Source organism: Ranitomeya imitator, chromosome 4 (genome assembly GCF_032444005.1).
Source record: "Ranitomeya imitator isolate aRanImi1 chromosome 4, aRanImi1.pri, whole genome shotgun sequence".
Classification (NCBI taxonomy): Eukaryota; Metazoa; Chordata; class Amphibia; order Anura; family Dendrobatidae; genus Ranitomeya; species Ranitomeya imitator.
In genome coordinates, this window is record NC_091285.1 from 394945902 (window position 1) to 394965456 (window position 19555).

Below are 19555 nucleotides of genomic sequence, written 5' to 3' on the forward strand. Positions count from 1 at the left end.
AAATGACGATAATAAAAAAATGAAATTAATCATATTTTTTATACTTATTTTTACAGATTATCCATTGCAGAATACTATGGCCAAGATTTATCATGACAGGCGTTTTTCATGCCAGTCTTACTCAGGATAGTAGTGGATATACGGCACTCAAAAATAGGAGAATATGGGTGCTCACTCGGGCAAGGGTTCCAATCCGTGTAAAAATAAATATATTGAGATACTCGGCACTCGGACTGGGTTGCGGTTAGCAGTGGGGTACCACAGGGGTCAGTATTGGGCCCTCTTCTTTTTAACATATTTATTAATGACCTTGTAGGGGGCATACAGAGTGGAATTTCAATATTTGCAGATGACACTAAACTCTGCAGGGTAATCAATACAGAGGAGGACAATTTTATACTACAGGATGATTTATGTAAACTAGAAGCTTGGGATGATAAATGGCAAATTAGCTTTAATGGGGATAAATGTAAGGTCATGCACTTGGGTAGAAGTAATAAGATGTATAACTATGTGCTTAATTCTAAAACTCTGGGCAAAACCGTCAGTGAAAAAGACCTTAAATTTAAGAGGGGACTGGATGCCTTTCTTGAAAAGTATAGTGATGCAGGTTATATATACTAGATTCCTTGGTAGATCCAGGGAACTAGTCTGATTGCCGTATGTGGAGTCGGGAAGGAATTTTTTGTCCCAATGTGGAGCTTACTCTTTGCCACATGGGTTTTTTTTGCTTTCCTCTGGATCAACATGTTAGGGCTTGGTAGGTTAGGCTATGGGTTGAACTAGATGGACCTAAGTCTTCCTTCAACCTTAATAACTATGTTACTATGTTACTATGTATGTTACTCCTAAGTTTGTGATATGTATTTTTATTTAGGCATTCCAAAAGAAAAATTTGTGCCTTTTCTGCCCTAAGGAATGGGCCTTCATCAAACTCAGAATGCTGGCAATATGGCAGGCTTGAGCAGCACAATCGAAAGTCAATGTAAAATTGCGTGGTATTGAGTGCTCAATAACACGCAATTTCATATTGCCTTTTTATTGAACTGCTACTCTCAAGGTTGCCATATTCCCAGCAATCTGACTTTGATGAGGGCCCATTCCTTAGCGCCGAAAAATCACAGGAGTGCCATGTATCTTGGTATATTTAGTCTTGATAAGGAGTTGCGCTGGAGTCAGAAGCTTCTGATTCACTAAGAAGTACATGCTTCTTAATGAATCCGGTGCGTTTGAAAACTGGTGTGTGTCTCGCCACAAATCTTACTTCAGTCAAAGACTGGAGTAAGATTTGTGGGACAAGGTGTGCCACAACTCATCATGAATTTAACTTGCTGGGAGTTGCCACACTCCGGCCCACCTCAGATCCACCCACTTAAGTAAAACTGGGCAAAAGGGATATGAGAACACCAAAAGCTCAAAAATTTCAGTGCAGCCTTGCGTTGCACCAAAATTTTGCATCTTTTCAAAACTTTTTATGCAGGAATTGAGGAGTAACAGCTGTATGTACAGACTTCTGTGCTTGATATATCAGTATAAGGACATGAAAACGCTAATAAGCATAAAATAATAGAAGGAATGTTTTACCGTTATTACTATTTATGGATGGAAAAGCTCTTAAATCTTTTGTGTTGACTATTATTATTCATTTGCTTTTCATATTATACCAATAAGTATAATGAGCAGGGCTACTCTCCACTGTTTTCCTTACAAGTTTCATTGCATTCATCATTGCATGTAAATATACTGGTAACAACTTTCAGAAGATATTTGGTCACTCAAAGTAATATGTGCTTATTATTAGTGAGCAAAAAGATTCTATCAATTTATGTTGAATATTTAGGAATTCTCAAAACAGAGCAAATTCAAATAAATAGCGCTTTACGTTTGTCTGAATCACCTAAAACCACGACCTTCATCATTTTACACATTGTAGAACATTGTATCCACCAGGTGAGGCTGCAGCTGGCCGATCTTCCCAAACCCATGGTGCATTGCAGCTATCTTATCACATGGTTTCTCGCAGTCAATCAGGTAGGACTATCATAGACTGTATAAAAGCAGAGGCAGTAAGTGCAGCAGTCTTTCACTGATAAATATAGATAATGAGGGAACATCACAGTTCATAAGTTTGGCTTAGAGCAGGGGTGTCAAACTGCATTCCTCGAGGTCCTCAAACCATGCGTGTTTTCAAGATTTCCTTAGCATTGCACAAGGTGCTGGAATCATTCTGTGCAGGTGATTAAATTATCACCTGTGCAACACAAGGACATCCTGAAAACATGATCTGTTAGCAGCCCTCCAGGAATGCAGTTTGACACCTCTGGCTTAGAGATATGGACAAAAAGCCATAAAACACTGAAGAAGCTGCACAGGTATTATGTGACAGTCAAGTAGTGAAGGCAATGAATGTATAAGGAATAAATTGTTGGTTAACATCTGCCTACCTAAAACCATATATATTAAAGTAGTTGTCTACTACTTCGATAACTTCTTCTCATACCCTTACAAAATAATAACGCTTATACTCACCTCCCATGCCAGATCGTTCCCGCTGTGGCTGCACTCGCTCTCTCCCCAAGGCGCTCATGCGATGTTGTGACCTGCGACGCTGGAGCCCAATCAGCCTTTGTACAAATCTATATATATCCACCCAAACTATCGCCCACAGTCTGGTTTAGATAATATAAACTTTATTATTGTCAAATATATAACAATAAAAGCGCAAAGAAATTAAAACAAAAATCAAGTACAGGAAAAAGACCGGTGGGTATGGCTACAAAATGGCTTAATTTATATAAAACACATAACAGGACTATACAATTGATTGCTCACACAAATATATATAAGATGTATCAAATCAAAATGCGGGCAGCAGCAATCGAGCAAATAATAAATATAAGGTGCATATCATACGTAGTCAAACTACAATCAGTAGTATAAAAGCATAAGTAAGAAAATGCCAGAACGCAACTGCCCGCCGTATTTAACATACATCACCAATAAATCCCATATGTAAAGTATATAGCATATGCTTACCCAGCAAGAGCCAGGGACCCACCACACCTGATGCGCGTTTTGCTATGGAAAGCTTCGTCTAAGGGGTACTATAATCGTCTAAAGGGTACTTCCGTCTGTTTGTCTGTCTGTCACGGAAAGCTCGCATCGCTGATTGTGACCAATCAGCGACGGGCACAGTCCGCCCACGAATTAGTTCTTCCTACTCTCCGTCAGTGCCCCCTCCAGTCAGCGCTCACACAAGGTTAATGGCTGCGTTACACCGCATTATGCCGCGGTGTAACGCAGTCCGTTAATGCTGCTATTAACCCTGTGTGACCAACTTTTTACTATTGATGCTGCCTATGCAGCATCAATAGTAAAAAGATCTAATGTTAAAAATAATAAACAAAATAAAAAATCATTATATTCTCACCTTCCATCGCCTTTCCCGCTGCTCCTTGCAATGCTCTGGTCCAAGCATTGCGGTCTCGCGAGATGATGACGTAGCAGTCTCGCAAGTCCGCATGTAATCATCTTGCGAGACCGCAATGCATTCTTAGGACCGGAGCGTCGCGAAGAGCATCGGTAAACGCCTGGGTTGGATCCGGGGGCAGACGGAAGGTGAGTATATAACTATTTTTTATTTTAATTCTTTTTTTTAACAGGGATATGGTGGCCACATTGCTATATACTATGTGGGCTGTGTTAGATACTGCATGGGCTGTGTTATATACTAAATCTCTGTGCTATATACTATGTGGCTGTGGTATATATACTACGTGGCTGTGGTATATATTACGTGGTTGGGCAATATACTACATCGCTGTGCTCTATACTACATGGCCTGTGTTATATACTGCATGGGCTGTGTTATATACTACGTGGCTTTGCTATATACAACATGGCTGTGCTATATACTACGTGGCTGTGCAATATATTACGTGGCAGGGCAATATACTACTTGGGCTGTGTTATATACTGCATGGGCTGTGTTATATACAGCATGGGCTGTATTTTATACTACGTCTCTGTGCTATATACTACGTGGCTGTAGTATATATTACGTGGCTGGGCAATATACTACATCGCTGTGCTCTGTTATGATCTGGTGGCCTAGGAGCAGCATGAGACGGACTCTGGAGAAGGTGGTCCCTGTACTGACCACAACCCCTGAACCTAGCAGCGCAACTAGAAGTAGCCGTGGGGGGTACCTAACACTCCCTAGACCCCTCGGCACAGCCTAAGATCTAACTACCCCTAAAGACAGAAACAGGAAACCTATCTTGCCTCAGAGAAAATCCCCAAAGGATAGATAGCCCCCCACAAATATTGACTGTGAGAGGAGAGGGAAATAACATACGCAGATATGAAATCAGATATTAGCATAGGAGGCCATACTAGCTAAAAAGAAAGAATAGAACAGAGTACTATGCGGTCAGTATAAAAACACTAGAAAATATCCACCGCAGAAAATACGGATCACCACATCTGACTAAAGACATGGGGGGTACATCTGCATCTCCATAGAAATAGCTAGGCTGCAAAAAATCCTTCACAGACTAAGCTGGACAAGACAAAAACATGAAAAAGCACAGAACTATAAGGTCCACTGCAGGTGGACAGCAAAAACAATGCCAGGACTTATATTTGTAGAAAAGCACAGCAAACTGGAGAGACCAGCTTTTTATAGGTATCTTGGTAATCTGTCGTTGTACTCATTGTTTTGAATATGTATTTGTAGTTTTATATGTTTGTTAAGTCATTTTTGTTCCACTTCACTTAGTTTTTAAAGTTTTATTAAGTAGGAGTTCCTTACTTCGGTGACGTTTACAGGGGAGGGAGTGCCGCTTGGACGGATATGCTTGATAAGCTCTCCCACCTCACATTACCATCAGACCCGTAGAAACTCACTAGAGCGAAACGATCGTCGTCATAGGAACCTCAGGTTCTCCCTGCTGGATCCTGCTTTTTTTTTAACATGAAGCCTCAATAAAGGAAAGACCTTTTGCACAGATGGTGAGTGCTCGTCTTCTTGTTTATTGCACCAATGCCAGGACTTATCTTTGTAGAAAAGCACAGCAAACTGGAGAGACCAGCAGGGAAGTGAATCCTTCCAGAACAATGGAAAACTGGCACTGACTAAAGGATCCTGCAAAGCTATATACCCCAGTCAGTTTTGCAATTAGTAGATACACCTGTCCTCTCCTGCAGTCCAGGCACAACTGCATTACCCTCTACAACCACCAGAGGGAGCCCAAAAGCTGAATTCACAACAGTGCTCTATACTACATGGCCTGTGTTATATACTGCATGGGCTGTGTTATATACTACGTGGCTTTGCTATATACAACGTGGCTGTGCAATATACTACGTGGCTGTGCAATATATTACGTGGCTGGGCAATATACTATGTGGGCTGTGTTATATACTGCATGGGCTGTGTTATATATGGCATGGGCTGTATTATATACTACGTCTCTGTGCTATATACTACGTGGCTGTAGTATATATTACGTGGCTGGGCAATATACTACATCGCTGTGCTCTATACTACGTGGCCTGTGTTATATACTGCATGGGCTGTGTTATATACTATGTCTCTGTGCTATATACTACGTCTCTGTGCTATAAACTACGTGGCTGTGCTATATACTATATGGCTGTGCAATATATTACATGGCTGTGCAATATATTACGTGACTTTGCTATATATTGCGTGGCTGGGCAATATACTATGTGTCTGTGCTATATACTACGGGGGCTGTGCTATATACTACGTGGCTGGGCAATATACTACGTGGGCTGTGCTATATACTACGTGTGCTGTGTTACAGTGGGGCAAAAAAGTATTTAGTCAGTCAGCAATAGTGCAAGTTCCACCAATTAAAAAGATGAGATGCGTCTGTAATTTACATCATAGGTAGACCTCAACTATGGGAGACAAACTGAGAAAAAAAAATCCAGAAAATCACATTGTCTGTTTTTTTAACAATTTATTTGCATATTATGGTGGAAAATAAGTATTTGGTCAGAAACAAAATTTCATCTCAATACTTTGTAATATATCCTTTGTTGGCAATGACAGAGGTCAAACGTTTTCTGTAAGTCTTCACAAGGTTGCCACACACTGTTGTTGGTATGTTGGCCCATTCCTCCATGCAGATCTCCTCTAGAGCAGTGATGTTTTTGGCTTTTCGCTTGGCAACACGGACTTTCAACTCCCTCCAAAGGTTTTCTATAGGGTTGAGATCTGGAGACTGGCTAGGCCACTCCAGGACCTTGAAATGCTTCTTACGAAGCCACTCCTTCGTTGCCCTGGCGGTGTGCTTTGGATCATTGTCATGTTGAAAGACCCAGCCACGTTTTATCTTCAATGCCCTTGCTGATGGAAGGAGGTTTGCACTCAAAATCTCACGATACATGGCCCCATTCATTCTTTCATGTACCCGGATCAGTCGTCCTGGCCCCTTTGCAGAGAAACAGCCCCAAAGCATGATGTTTCCACCACCATGCTTTACAGTAGGTATGGTGTTTGATGGATGCAACTCAGTATTCTTTTTCCTCCAAACACGACAAGTTGTGTTTCTACCAAACAGTTCCAGTATGGTTTCATCAGACCATAGGACATTCTCCCAAAACTCCTCTGGATCATCCAAATGCTCTCTAGCAAACTTCAGACGGGCCCGGACATGTACTGGCTTAAGCAGTGGGACACGTCTGGCACTGCAGGATCTGAGTCCATGGTGGCGTAGTGTGTTACTTATGGTAGGCCTTGTTACATTGGTCCCAGCTCTCTGCAGTTCATTCACTAGGTCCCCCCGCGTGGTTCTGGGATTTTTGCTCACCGTTCTTGTGATCATTCTGACCCCACGGGGTGGGATTTTGCGTGGAGCCCCAGATCGAGGGAGATTATCAGTGGTCTTGTATGTCTTCCATTTTCTAATTATTGCTCCCACTGTTGATTTCTTCACTCCAAGCTGGTTGGCTATTGCAGATTCAGTCTTCCCAGCCTGGTGCAGGGCTACAATTTTGTTTCTGGTGTCCTTTGACAGCTCTTTGGTCTTCACCATAGTGGAGTTTGGAGTCAGACTGTTTGAGGGTGTGCACAGGTGTCTTTTTATACTGATAACAAGTTTAAACAGGTGCCATTACTACAGGTAATGAGTGGAGGAAAGAGGAGACTCTTAAAGAAGAAGTTACAGGTCTGTGAGAGCCAGAAATCTTGATTGTTTGTTTCTGACCAAATACTTATTTTCCACCATAATATGCAAATAAATTGTTAAAAAAAACAGACAATGTGATTTTCTGGATTTTTTTTTCTCAGTTTGTCTCCCATAGTTGAGGTCTACCTATGATGTAAATTACAGACGCCTCTCATCTTTTTAAGTGGTGGAACTTGCACTATTGCTGACTGACTAAATACTTTTTTGCCCCACTGTATATACTACGTGGGCTGTGTTATATACTTTGTGGGCTGTATGCTACTTGGCTGTGCTATATTTCTCTGCTGTATCTGTGCATCATGAATTGTGGTATGTGTTAAAGAGGGGGGCCCACTGAGACTCTTTCGCCCAGGGCCCTCAAAAACCTGGAGCAGGCCCTGGCTTCACTGATTGTTCATGACCAGGTGTGACCAATCAGCAACAGGCGCAGTCCGGCCGCGAATTGGCGCAGAATTTGAACCACGCTTCGCTAATTAGTCGCGCCGGCCGTCCAAATCCTGTGTATAAATTGCATTATTATGAAAACTTCATAAATAAACTACATACATATTCTAGAATACCCGATGCGTTAGAATCGGGCCACCATCTAGTTGAGCATAAAGAGGAAGTCAGCTGCAGCCTGGACTTCCTCTTCATGTTCGATTTGTCCAAAGGTGGGGACAGTGATGCCAGCGCTGATTGGGTGCCGGGGTCCCGTGTCACAACACTACATGAGAGCCCTGGGATCGTGAGTGTCGACACTGCTGGAACGGCGCCGACAAGGGAGGGGGTATAGGCTTTATTATTTTGTTGGGGCTAAACATTTTGATTAATAAGGGGTTGTCGTAGTAGTGGCCAACCCCTTTAAGGTTACTTTGACAATACATAGGCTATTTTTACATTAAATTTCTTGAAATGGGTTTGATAAAATTTTAGGAGACCTCCTGTTATCCACGTCTTTTCAGGGCAATTGGAGGCTTTGCGGCATTTGCTATTCACAATGAATTAACTTGCCTTGATTCATATTTTTGAGAAATTTCAAAAGATTCACACATCCCAAGTACTTACCTTTAGGGTTCAACAGTTTCAGGTTTCATAAATCTGAATGTAGTTATGAAAATTTCAGAGTTATTTGCCTGTTTGTTTTTTTTTGTCTCTGGTCTCTTTACATAACATGTCTTTACACACGTATAACATAAAATTTATTTTCTTTTTACCTTTTGGTCTCCTAGGTCAACATTAATGACGTCAGTAAATTGTTTTGCAACTGGGTTAACCACAGTGAGACTACTGATTCCTTCAGGCTCCAAGACATAGATATCCACCTGGAAACATAAATTTACTATTATGGTAAACAGGGTTAATTATGTTTCTAGTCATTTTAAAAGCTTGATATTCTGTTTCCTGTTAGATGCCCTCCACTTCTTACCTCAAAATGTTTAGCCAACCGGCCTGGCTGGAGATAGAGAACATGTTCATAGGCACCTAGTTTCCTCTGAAGGGCTTCCTGGTAATGAAGTTCAAATTGAACTTTTGTTCCTCCGGGAACATTTAATTCAGCTTTGAAATTTTCCATGTCTAGGGAATTAGTTCTGTACCGGAAAATAGGAGATATTGAGATCTTGTGATTTATCATATGTATGGAAAATTCAATAACGTCATCACTGTTTCACGGTTGCTTACCTGCATAGCTTGACTACAGTTTACAATGGACCAGTGGATGCACACATAGTAGTGGTAGAGTATAAGTACTAGAATGTTCTAAACCATAGATACCCTGACAGAAACCATAATTAAATCCTCCAAAGTGATACTATTCAAACTGATGTTTGTGACACAATCTTTATTCAGACTATTAGTTATCTATTTCTATAAGAAATCACACAAATTAGATAAAAGTCAGTCAAACCCGCCAATTCCAGTGGTATTGATCAATAATCTCTTATGTATGTAGGTCTTCTGAAACACCTGTGATATTAAGTAATGACCTTGTTCCCACAGGAGATAAGACTCTGATAAAGGGGTCTGACAGCAACCAATTCCCTTGGCTTAATTGAAGTAATCATGCACGCTTGCAAGATAGCTTAATCTCTGGGGTAACTATGGCTTGTTGGCTAGACAGGAACAGCTGAAAACCAGGAAACAGTGGTGTACTGACTGCGAGTTGGGGTGGAGCCTGTTGCCGATTGGCACTGCAATCCCTCCATCTTGCATATCGATTTCGGCAATGATGGACTAGGGAGCCATTGGCTCCTTGTTCCACCATTTAGCCTGTGCGCCTTTGTCTTGGCACAGCACGTGCAATGATGTCACTTGATAAGGTATATCGTGTAGAGCCTCAGTCCATACACTGCACAGTGCGTCCATGAACCAGCACAAGGTGAGTAGTATTTGTGTGTTTTTTCATTGGCAGTCAGTACTTGTGGGGTGAATCTGTGGAGGCATCATACTGTGTATGGGGGCAGGCAGATATCATACCGTGTGGGGAAATATGGGGCCATCATACTCTGTTGGGGGGAGTGTGAGGACCATCATACTGTGTGTGGGAGGGCTGTGGGGATGTCACACTTTTGGGTAAGAGCTGATGAGATATTATACTGTGTAGGCAACAGTAAGGGTATGTGCACACGTCAGGATTTTTTGCAGAAATTTCCTGACAAAAAACGGACATTTCTCCTAGAAATCCGCATGTGTTTTTTTCGCGTTTTTTATGCATTTTTGACGCATATTTTGCGTGTTTTTTGTACTTTTTTTTTCCGTTTTTTTCCCAATGCATTAAATAGCGGGAAAAACCTCAAAAATCCGCAAAATTAATGAACATGCTGCTTTTTTTACAGCAATGCGTTTTTTTTACGGAAAAAAACGCATCATGTGCACAAAAATTGCAGAATGCATTCTAAATTATAGGATGCATATATCTGTGTTTTAATGCGTTTTTATAGCGTTTTTATCATGAAAAAAACGCAAAAAGACCTGAACGTGTGCACATACCCTAAGTGCCTTTACATGTGGGGGGATACTGCTTTTGTTATACTGCTTTTTATAATTGTATAAAACGGAGTGAATTATATTGTTTTGTTTTTGATTAGTTGATACTGATAATGATACGTGCTACAATACGTCATAGCGTACCATGTATTAGCAGTAACAGCTTCTCAATAATAAACAATACAATTAATAAACATGTTAATGATAATATTCATATTAAGCAGCATTAATTTCAGTCTGTTGATCCAGCCCTCCACAACAGACATGGTCTCTTACGTGGCCATTGAGGAAAATTAATTTCCCACCCCTGGTCTATGGCATATTGTGTAATGCACCTTTCATTGATTTATATCTCTCACTATCACCATCTCTGTCAACTGCACCACACACAGGAGCTCTCAACTAATGTGTATGGGAGCCATAAAGGGGAATTAGTCAGCAGGTTTTGCTATGTAATCTGAAAGCATCATGATCTAGTGGCAGAGAGCCTGATTCCAGTGACATGCCATGTGTAGTTGTTTCAATAAAGTCAGTGTTATATCAGCATGAGATTATCACTAGAGGACTAGTTGTCTCTTGCAATATACTCCTCCTGCTCTGTAAGATCCCTCCACTATACACAGAAAGCTGCTATTTAGATGTGTGTGCAGGGTTATATACAGCTCGGCATTCAGAGAACCGCTAGATCTGTAGCAGAGATAATAGCGATTTTATCAAAATGATAGCAAGCAGCCCAGTAAATTATTCACGTTAACACCATGGACCCAAAGCCTTTTTTTTTTTTTTGAAACTAGATTTTTTTTTTTTTTTTTTTTTTTGAAACTAGATTTGAAGTTGAACGATTGCATGGTTGAAGAAACCATCATGTTATGTACTCCATGGGAAATCTGGGTCTGTGAGCACTGATTTTCTTCATTCTTGAGGGTTTTGAATATTTTTTAGATTGTATGCTTAAGAAAATATTGCATTGATAAGATATTAATAAACTTCTACATAAAAAATGGCATTGTGCAATAATGTTCCTCTGACCTTAACAGTCCGGCTGATTTGCCTCTTGCTCTTGCTTTGGAGTACAAGCTTCTAGCCTCCGACTTTTCTCTTATTGAGCCACTAAATGTGATGCCATTGACATTCCTGAAAGAAAGTTTTTTACAAAATAATTATAATATTACCTAGTTACATAGTTGAAAAAAGCCGTGGTCCATCAAGTTCAATCTTTCTTCAGTAATATAGTAACATAGTTAGCAAGGCCAAAAAAAGACATTTGTCCATCCAGCTATTGCGTCAGAATAAATCCCCAGATCTACGTCCTTCTAAAGAACCTAATAACTGTAAGATACAATATTGTTACACTCTAGGAAGACATCCAGGTTTCTCTTGAACCCCTCAACTGAGTTCGCCATCACCACCTCCTCAGGCAAGGAATTCCAGATTCTCACTGCCCTAACAGTAAAGAATCCTTTTCTATGTTGATGGAAAAACCTTCTCTCCTCTAGACGCAAAAAATGCCCCCTTGTGACCGTCAACTTCCTTGGTATAAACAGATCCTTGGAGAGATATTTGTATTGTCCCCTTATATACTTATACATGGTTATTAGATCGCCCCTCAGTGATAAAGTCTTTGTAACTAAATTATCTATAACCGGCAATATTATGTGTACTAAGGAAATCGTCCATCCATTTTTTAAAAGCTTTTATAGCGTCTGCCATTACTTTTCCATTGTTGAATTTCCACAAAAATTTAAAATGACCAATAAATTGTGTTCAACTTGTTGTTGATTCTTCTCAAAAAATTTACATTTGTTATCTTTATGTTTGAAGCATGATATGTGGGAAAAGGTTGAAAAGTTCCATGGGGGGCAAATACTTTCGCAAGGCACTGTATCTACATTATACCTCATTTGCTAATTGTTTGTCCATTCATTCATCTTATCCAGATCGCTTTGCAATATTGTAATGTCAAAGTCAGATTTTAGTATCCTAAATAGTTTGATGTCGTCAGCAAAGTCTGACAATTTGCTCTCAATCCTATCCACAAGGTCAGTAACAAAGAGGTTAAAAAGAATCGGTCCTAGTACAGATCCCTACAGTCCCCACTGCTGTCTATATTCCATTTAGAGAACGCACCATTTATGACACTTATTTTATTAAGAACCACAAATCTGTACTAAAAATAAAACCTTGAAATAATAGACAATATATTTAAAAAATCTGAAAGGTGTATCAAAGCATGAGAAGCAGATTGAAATGATGCTTACATCGTGAAGTTATTGATCAATGCACCTTTTGGTATCTGGATATCAAATGCGAGACTCTGCGCGTGTTTGGCATTGTTTTCCACTTTGCTTTGTATCATGGTATTAACAAAGTGTGAAGTGATGGTTGATTGCACCTTGTAGCTGTACAGGGAGATTGAGTCATGGGACGGCGCCTGGTAGGAGGAATGATGGACATACCATTGTCACTCAATTGTTGCATTATATATGGAGACATTTTAATTAAACACTAATCATGAAATATATAAGGAGTTTTAAGAATATTAAAGGGAGACCATCATGTCCAGAAGCAATATTTACATTCAGATATGAGGTTCATCTGCAGCTAGATAGCATTAAAATCGTGTTAGACCCCCATAAGTGAAGCAGCATCTACAGGGAGAAAATTCAATTTGATTTACCTTGTAGCTGCTTGCTTCCAGTCATCAGGGCAATGCAAGGAGCAGTTATAGTCATTGGTTACTGTGCAACGTGGCTCACGGCAGTAGCTGAGGGCGAGGGACTTGTCTCTTACACCTCAGCACATTACATGAAGGTGGGATTCCTGCACTGCCTCAATGACTTGAAGCAAGCATACACAGAGATGATATAAGTTCAAGATCATTTTCTCTCTTTAGCCGCTGGTTCAGTAAGGCAGGCAGGCATGGTTTTAACGCTATATTTGCAGGTAAATAGCACTTCTGTATGTGGCAGGTTCCCTTTAAACTATAAAATAGCTCTAGTGAGACCTATGATATAAAATAAATGTAAAGTAAAATGTATAAAAAATATGTTACCAACTATTTCTACTCAAATCCACAATATTTCTAGTGGCATTTATGCAACCATCAACTATTCTTTTTTATCTTTACTTTAATACAATTCTTCTACTAAATGGCTTACACAATTATCCAATAAGCCCCCCTTAGCCTCTCTAGCATGTGTTCTTTTACATGTTCCATGTCAATGACCTTGCAGTTAAAGGAACAGTCAACATTCAGTTATCTATCTCTGACCTTATGGTTTCAGCAGAAACACCTACCTTTTCACTGCTATCTTCCGATCGCTATAAAACAAGAATATAGGAAATAATAATAATAATAATAATCTTTATTTTTATATAGCGCTAACATATTCCGCAGCGCTTTACATCACATTATCAAGATTTGTCATTATATGGTTAACAGTTCACAAAGTAAGCAAGGACCTCAAATGTTCATTTTCAGATCTGATATTTATTTTATTATACTAGCATAGACCATATCTCCCACCACGAGTATTGCGTCCTTAAACAAGAAACTTTAGACAGCTCTGGCAAAAATGAAGAGACCACTGCACAGTTTTATAAAAATCAGCTTCTCTACATGTCTGACAGCCATTCCATTCCAGTGTCAGTTGAATTCCAACCAGAGTACACCTCATTCTCCTTAATGTGCGTCTGATTAGGGGATCACCTGAACCAAATCTTAAAAGAAGGAAATTATAAAAAACACTGCTGTGGTGTTCACAATCCTCTTGCAATAGGACAAGCTGGATGGCAAAACAAGTGCTAGTAATATCCCAAAGTAATAGGAATGAAAAAATAACTTTTAACCATGCCAAAGGAGTTGAAAAGAAAAGTCTTGAATGAGGAAAAGAAGGGCTCAATTCTGGCTTTACTAGCAGAGGGACACATTGAGCGTCATGTTGCCTCCATCCTTAAAATTTCTAAGCTGGCAGTCCATTACAACAAGGTCAAGCAGCAGACATTGGGGACAACAAAGCTACAGACCGGCAGAGGGCGATAACGACTCTCCACTGACCAGGATGACAGTCATCTTATTTGAATGTCACTCAGCAACCGCAGGATGACATCAAGTGACCTAGAAAAGGAATGGCAAATGGCAGCTGGGGTGAAGTGCACGGCAAGAACAGTTCATAACAGGCTCCTAGAGGCAGGACTCAAGTCATGTAAAGCTAGAAAAAAGCCTTTCATCAATGAGAAGCAAAGGAGAGCCAGGCTGAAGTTTACCAAAGACCATAAGGATTGGACCATAGAGGATTGGAGTTAGGTAATCTTCTCTAATGAGTCTAATTTTCAGCTTTGCCCAACACCTGGTCGTCTATTGATTAGACGGAGACCTGGAGAGGCATACAAGCCACAGTGTTTTGCACCCACTGTGAAATTTGGTGGAGGATCGGTGATGATTTGGGGATACCAAATATCATAACGAGAAATTAGAAGACAGCGGCACTCACCAGTTTGCTGATTCAATGTGTATAATCCAAAGTGCAGATTGTCTGAAACACATAATGAGAAATAGCGAGGGTGCGGGGAGTGCAGGAGGACGAAGGCCGTTTCGTACAATCAGCACTTCTACGGGTCCCGTGATGGACCTGTAGAAGTGCTGATTGCACGAAACGGCAGTCATCCTCCTGCACTCCCCGCACCCTCGCTATTTCTTATTATGTGTTTGAGATAATTGGGATGCTTCAGCAAGGCTGGAATTGGGCAGGTGAATCTTTGCAAAGGATGTTAGAATCAAGCCGCATACAAGATTATTCTGGAAAAACAGTTGATTCCTTCTGCTCAGGCAATGTTCCCCAACTCTGGGGACTGTTTTTTCCAGCAGGACAATGCGCCATGCCACACAGCTAGGTCAATCAATGTGTGGATGAAGAACCACCACATCAAATCCCTGTCATGGCCAGGCCAATCTCCAGACCTGAGCACCATTGAAAACCTCTGGAATGTAATCAAGAGAAAGATGGATAGTTACAAGCCATCAAACAAAGAACTGCTTACATTTTTTTGTACCAGGAGTGGCATAAGGTCACCCAAAAGCAGTGTAAAAGACTGGTACAAAGCATGCCAATAATCATGAAAGCAGAGATTAAAAATCATGGTTATTCCAGAAAATACTGATTTCTGAACTCTTCCTGAGTTAAAACATTAGTATTGTTGTTTCTAAATGATTATGAACTTGTTTTTTTTTTTTTGCATTATTTGAGGTCTGCAAGCAATGCATTTTTTTTGTTATTTTGACCATTTCTCATAAAAGTATAATTTACATTTTACATATACCTATAAAGAGATAAATCAGACAAACTGAAAATTTTGCAGTGGTCTCTTAGTTTTTGCCAGAGCTGCATATTGGAATTTAAATAATTTAAATAATAATTTAACATTTACTTATAATGGGAAAAATTAAGAAATGATTTATTAGGAAAAGTTTTACATTTTAGAGCATGTAATATTTGCTTTAAAGGGAACCTGTCACCCCCCCAGGCGTTTGTCACTAAAAAAGCCACCTTGTGCAGCACTAATGCTGCATTCTGTCAAGGTGGCTCTTTTAGTTCGTGTCCCTGCCAACGCTGAAATAATCGTTTATATAATTTGTCCTTCATACCTTGAATTTGACAGGGGGGCAGGTCTTTCCCCCCTTACACAGACGCACCACAGCCCTCTTTCCTACTGTGCAGTGTCATAGGTATCTGACGATATCTGACGATTCCTATGATGCCGCACAGTAGGAAAGAGGCGAAGGGAGATGAAGGAGAGCCGCAGATAAGTACTGCGCATGCCCAAGATTCCCAGCCCCATAGAGTGAATAAATCAGAAGAGACTGCTTGGCGGGATCTCGGGCCATGCGTCCACGCTGGCGCAATAAGAAAGACACTATGTGATGTCAGTGGATGGGCAGCACTAACTGCGCATGCCCAAGGATAAGGATTACAGCTCAAGCGCCGGGAAAATGCCTAAATGCTGAGGAGACGGCGCCCATGAGAAATAACTGACGGCTGTGGTGCGACTGTGAAAGGGAGGGAAAGACCTGCCCCCCTATCAAATTCGAGGTATGAGGTACAAATTATATAAACGATTATTTCAGCATTGGCAGGGACACGAACTACAAGAGCCACCTTGACAGAATGCATTAGTGCTGCACAAGGTGGCTCTTTTAGTTACAAACGCCTGGGGGGGGTGACAGGTTCACTTTAAAATGTTTTACTTCCCTTGCCATTTGTAAAGTGACAAGACAAGTAATATGTGTAAGGCCACTTTCACACATCAGTTTTTTGCCATCAGTCGCAATCTGTTGAATTTTGAAAAAAAGGATCTGGCGACTGATGACGCCGGATCCGTTTTTTTCTCATAGACTTGTATTAGCGACGGATTGCAACAGTTGGCCTCATGTTTCATCCATCGTTCGCCAGATCCGTCGAAAATTGTATGTCCGGTGGCCGGAGACAACGGACATAGTAATGGTTTTTATGATCCGTCGCCATCCGTCGTTTGCTAGAATGGAAGCCTATGGCACCAGATCCATCAAATGACAGAATCCGGTGACAGATTCCGCTCTTTTTTAACTAAGCATGCTTCAGTCCAATTAGCCAGATCCGCTAGTCGGATCCGTTGAAAAAAACAAATCCGTTGCATCAGTTTTTCAAATCGAGCCAACGGATTGTGACTGACGGCAAAAAACTGATGTGTGAAAGGGGCCTAAATTAAAGGACAAATCTAATCCTGCTCAAAGCAGAAATAGAATTGTATTTCTGGAGAATTATTAATATGATTAGGCACTGAAAAAAATTTGGAATGTACATTGATTACAGAAGCCCTGCCATCTATATTTTTTAAATTACATTTCATTGTGTTCAGTGGGGGAAGTAAGTATTTGAACCCTTGCTGATTTTGTAAGTTTGCACACTGACAAAGGCATGAACAGTCTAAAATTTTAAGGGCAGGTTAATTTTAACATTGAGAGATAGAATATCAAACATAAAATCCAGAAAATCACACTGTAAATGATATACATTTATTTGCATTTTGCAGTGAGAAATAAGTATTTGATCCCACTGGCAAAAAAGACTTAATACTTGGTGGCAAAACCCTTGTTGGCAAGCACAGCAGTCAGCTGTTTTTGGAGTTGATGATGAGGTTTGCGCACATGTCAGGAGGACTTTTCATCCACTGCTCTTTGCAGATCATTTCTAAATCATTAAGATTTTGAGACTGTTGCTTGGCAACTCGGAGCTTTAACTCCCTCCATTGGTTTTCTATGGGATTAAGGTCTGGAGACTGGCTAGGCCACTCTATGACCTTAATGTGCTTCTTTTTGAACCACTCCTTTGTTGCCTTGGCTGTATGTTTTGGGTCATTGTCTTGCTGGAAGACCCAGCCACGACCCATTTTTAACCCCTTCCCGACCTTTGACGCCACGTAGGCGTCATGAAAGTCGGTGCCATTCCGACCCATGACGCCTATGCGGCGTCATGGAAAGATCGCGTCCCTGCAGATCGGGTGAAAGGGTTAACTCCCATTTCACCCGATCTGCAGGGACAGGGGGAGTGGTAGTTTAGCCCAGGGGGGGTGGCTTCACCCCCTCGTGGCTACGATCGCTCTGATTGGCTGTTGAAAGTGAAACTGCCAATCAGAGCGATTTGTAATATTTCACCCATTATAACGGGTGAAATATTACAATCCAGCCATGGCCGATGCTGAAATATCATCGGCCATGGCTGGAAATACTAGTGTGCCCCCACCCCACCCTACCGATCGCCGCCCCAGCCCCCCGATCTGGCCGGTACACTGCTCCGGCTCCCCTCCGTCCAGTGCTCCGCTCCCCCCCGTGCTCTTGTCCGCTCCCCCCGTGCTCCAATCACCCCCCCGTGCTCCAATCACCCCCCCTGCACTCCGATCCACCCCCCCCCGGTGCTCCGTTCCACCCCCCCGTGCTCCATTCCAGCCCCCCCGTGCTCCGTTCCACGCCCCCCGTACTCCGTTCCACCCCTCCCGCACTCCGATTCCCCCCCCGTGCTCCGATCCCCCCCCCCCGTGGTCCCCCCCCACCCCATCATACTTACCGATCCAGCCGGGGTCCCGTCCGTCTTCTCCCTGGGCGCCGCCATCTTCCAAAATGGCGGGCGCATGCGTAGTGCGCCCGCCGAATCTGCCGGCCGGCAGATTCGTTCCAAAGTGCATTTTGATCACTGAGATATAATCTATCTCAGTGATCAAAATAAAAAAAATAATAAATGACCCCCCCCTTTGTCACCCCCATAGGTAGGGACAATAAAAAAATAAAGAAATTTTTTTTTTTCCACTAATGTTAGAATAGGGTTAGGGTTAGGGTTAGGGGTAGGGTTAGGGGTAGGGTTAGGGGTAGGGTTAGGGTTAGGGGTAGGGTTAGGGCTAGGGTTAGGGCTAGGGGTAGGGGTAGGGTTAGGGCTAGGGTTAGGGTTTCGGTATGTGCACACGTATTCTGGTCCTCTGCGGATTTTTCCGCTGCGGATTTGATAAATCCGCAGTGCTAAACCGCTGCGGATTTATGGCGGATTTACCGCGGTTTTTCTGCGCATTTCACTGCGGTTTTACAACTGCGATTTTCTATTTGAGCAGTTGTAAAACCGCTGCGGAATCCGCACAAAGAAGTGACATGCTGCGGAATGTAAACCGCTGCGTTTCTGTGCAGTTTTTCCGCAGCATGGGCACAGCGATTTTTGTTTCCCGTAGGTTTACATTGAACTGTAAACTCATGGGAAACTGCTGCGGATCCGCAGCGTTTTCCGCAGCGTGTGCACATACCTTTAGAATTAGGCTATGTGCACACGGTGCGGATTTGGCTGCGGATTCGCAGCAGTGTTCCATCAGGTTTACAGTACCATGTAAACATATGGAAACCAAATCCGCTGTGCCCATGGTGCAGAAAATACCACGCGGAAACGCTGCGTTGTATTTTCCGCAGCATGTCAATTCTTTGTGCGGATTCTGCAGCGTTTTACACCTGTTCCTCAATAGGAATCCGCAGGTGAAATCCGCACAAAAAACACTGGAAATCCGCGGAAAATCCGCAGGTAAAACGCAGTGCCTTTTACCCGCGGATTTTTCAAAAATGGTGCGAAAATATCTCACACGAATCCGCAACGTGGGCACATAGCCTTAGGGTTAGGGTTGGAATTAGGGTTGTGGTTATGGTTAGGGGTGTGTTGGGGTTAGGGTTGTGGTTAGGGGTGTGTTGCGGTTAGGGTTGTGTTTAGGGTTATGGCTACAGTTGGGATTAGGGTTAGGGGTGTGTTGGGGTTAGTGTTGGAGGTAGAATTGAGGGGTTACCACTGTTTAGGCACATCAGGGGT

The 19555-nt window shown here is 41.8% G+C and overlaps 1 protein-coding gene across 1 annotated transcript in view; it reads right to left on the reverse strand.

Annotated features, from left to right (window-relative positions):
• Positions 1–19555, reverse strand: part of ITIH2 (inter-alpha-trypsin inhibitor heavy chain 2) — a 70469-nt gene that overhangs the window by 36632 nt on the left and 14282 nt on the right. The window contains exons 3-7 of the mRNA XM_069762056.1: positions 13485–13508; positions 12446–12618; positions 11217–11321; positions 8629–8791; positions 8417–8524 (exon numbers count right to left, since the gene is read on the reverse strand). Coding sequence (XP_069618157.1) covers positions 8417–8524; positions 8629–8791; positions 11217–11321; positions 12446–12618; positions 13485–13508 — 573 coding nt within the window. The remainder of the gene's footprint in view (positions 1–8416; positions 8525–8628; positions 8792–11216; positions 11322–12445; positions 12619–13484; positions 13509–19555) is intronic.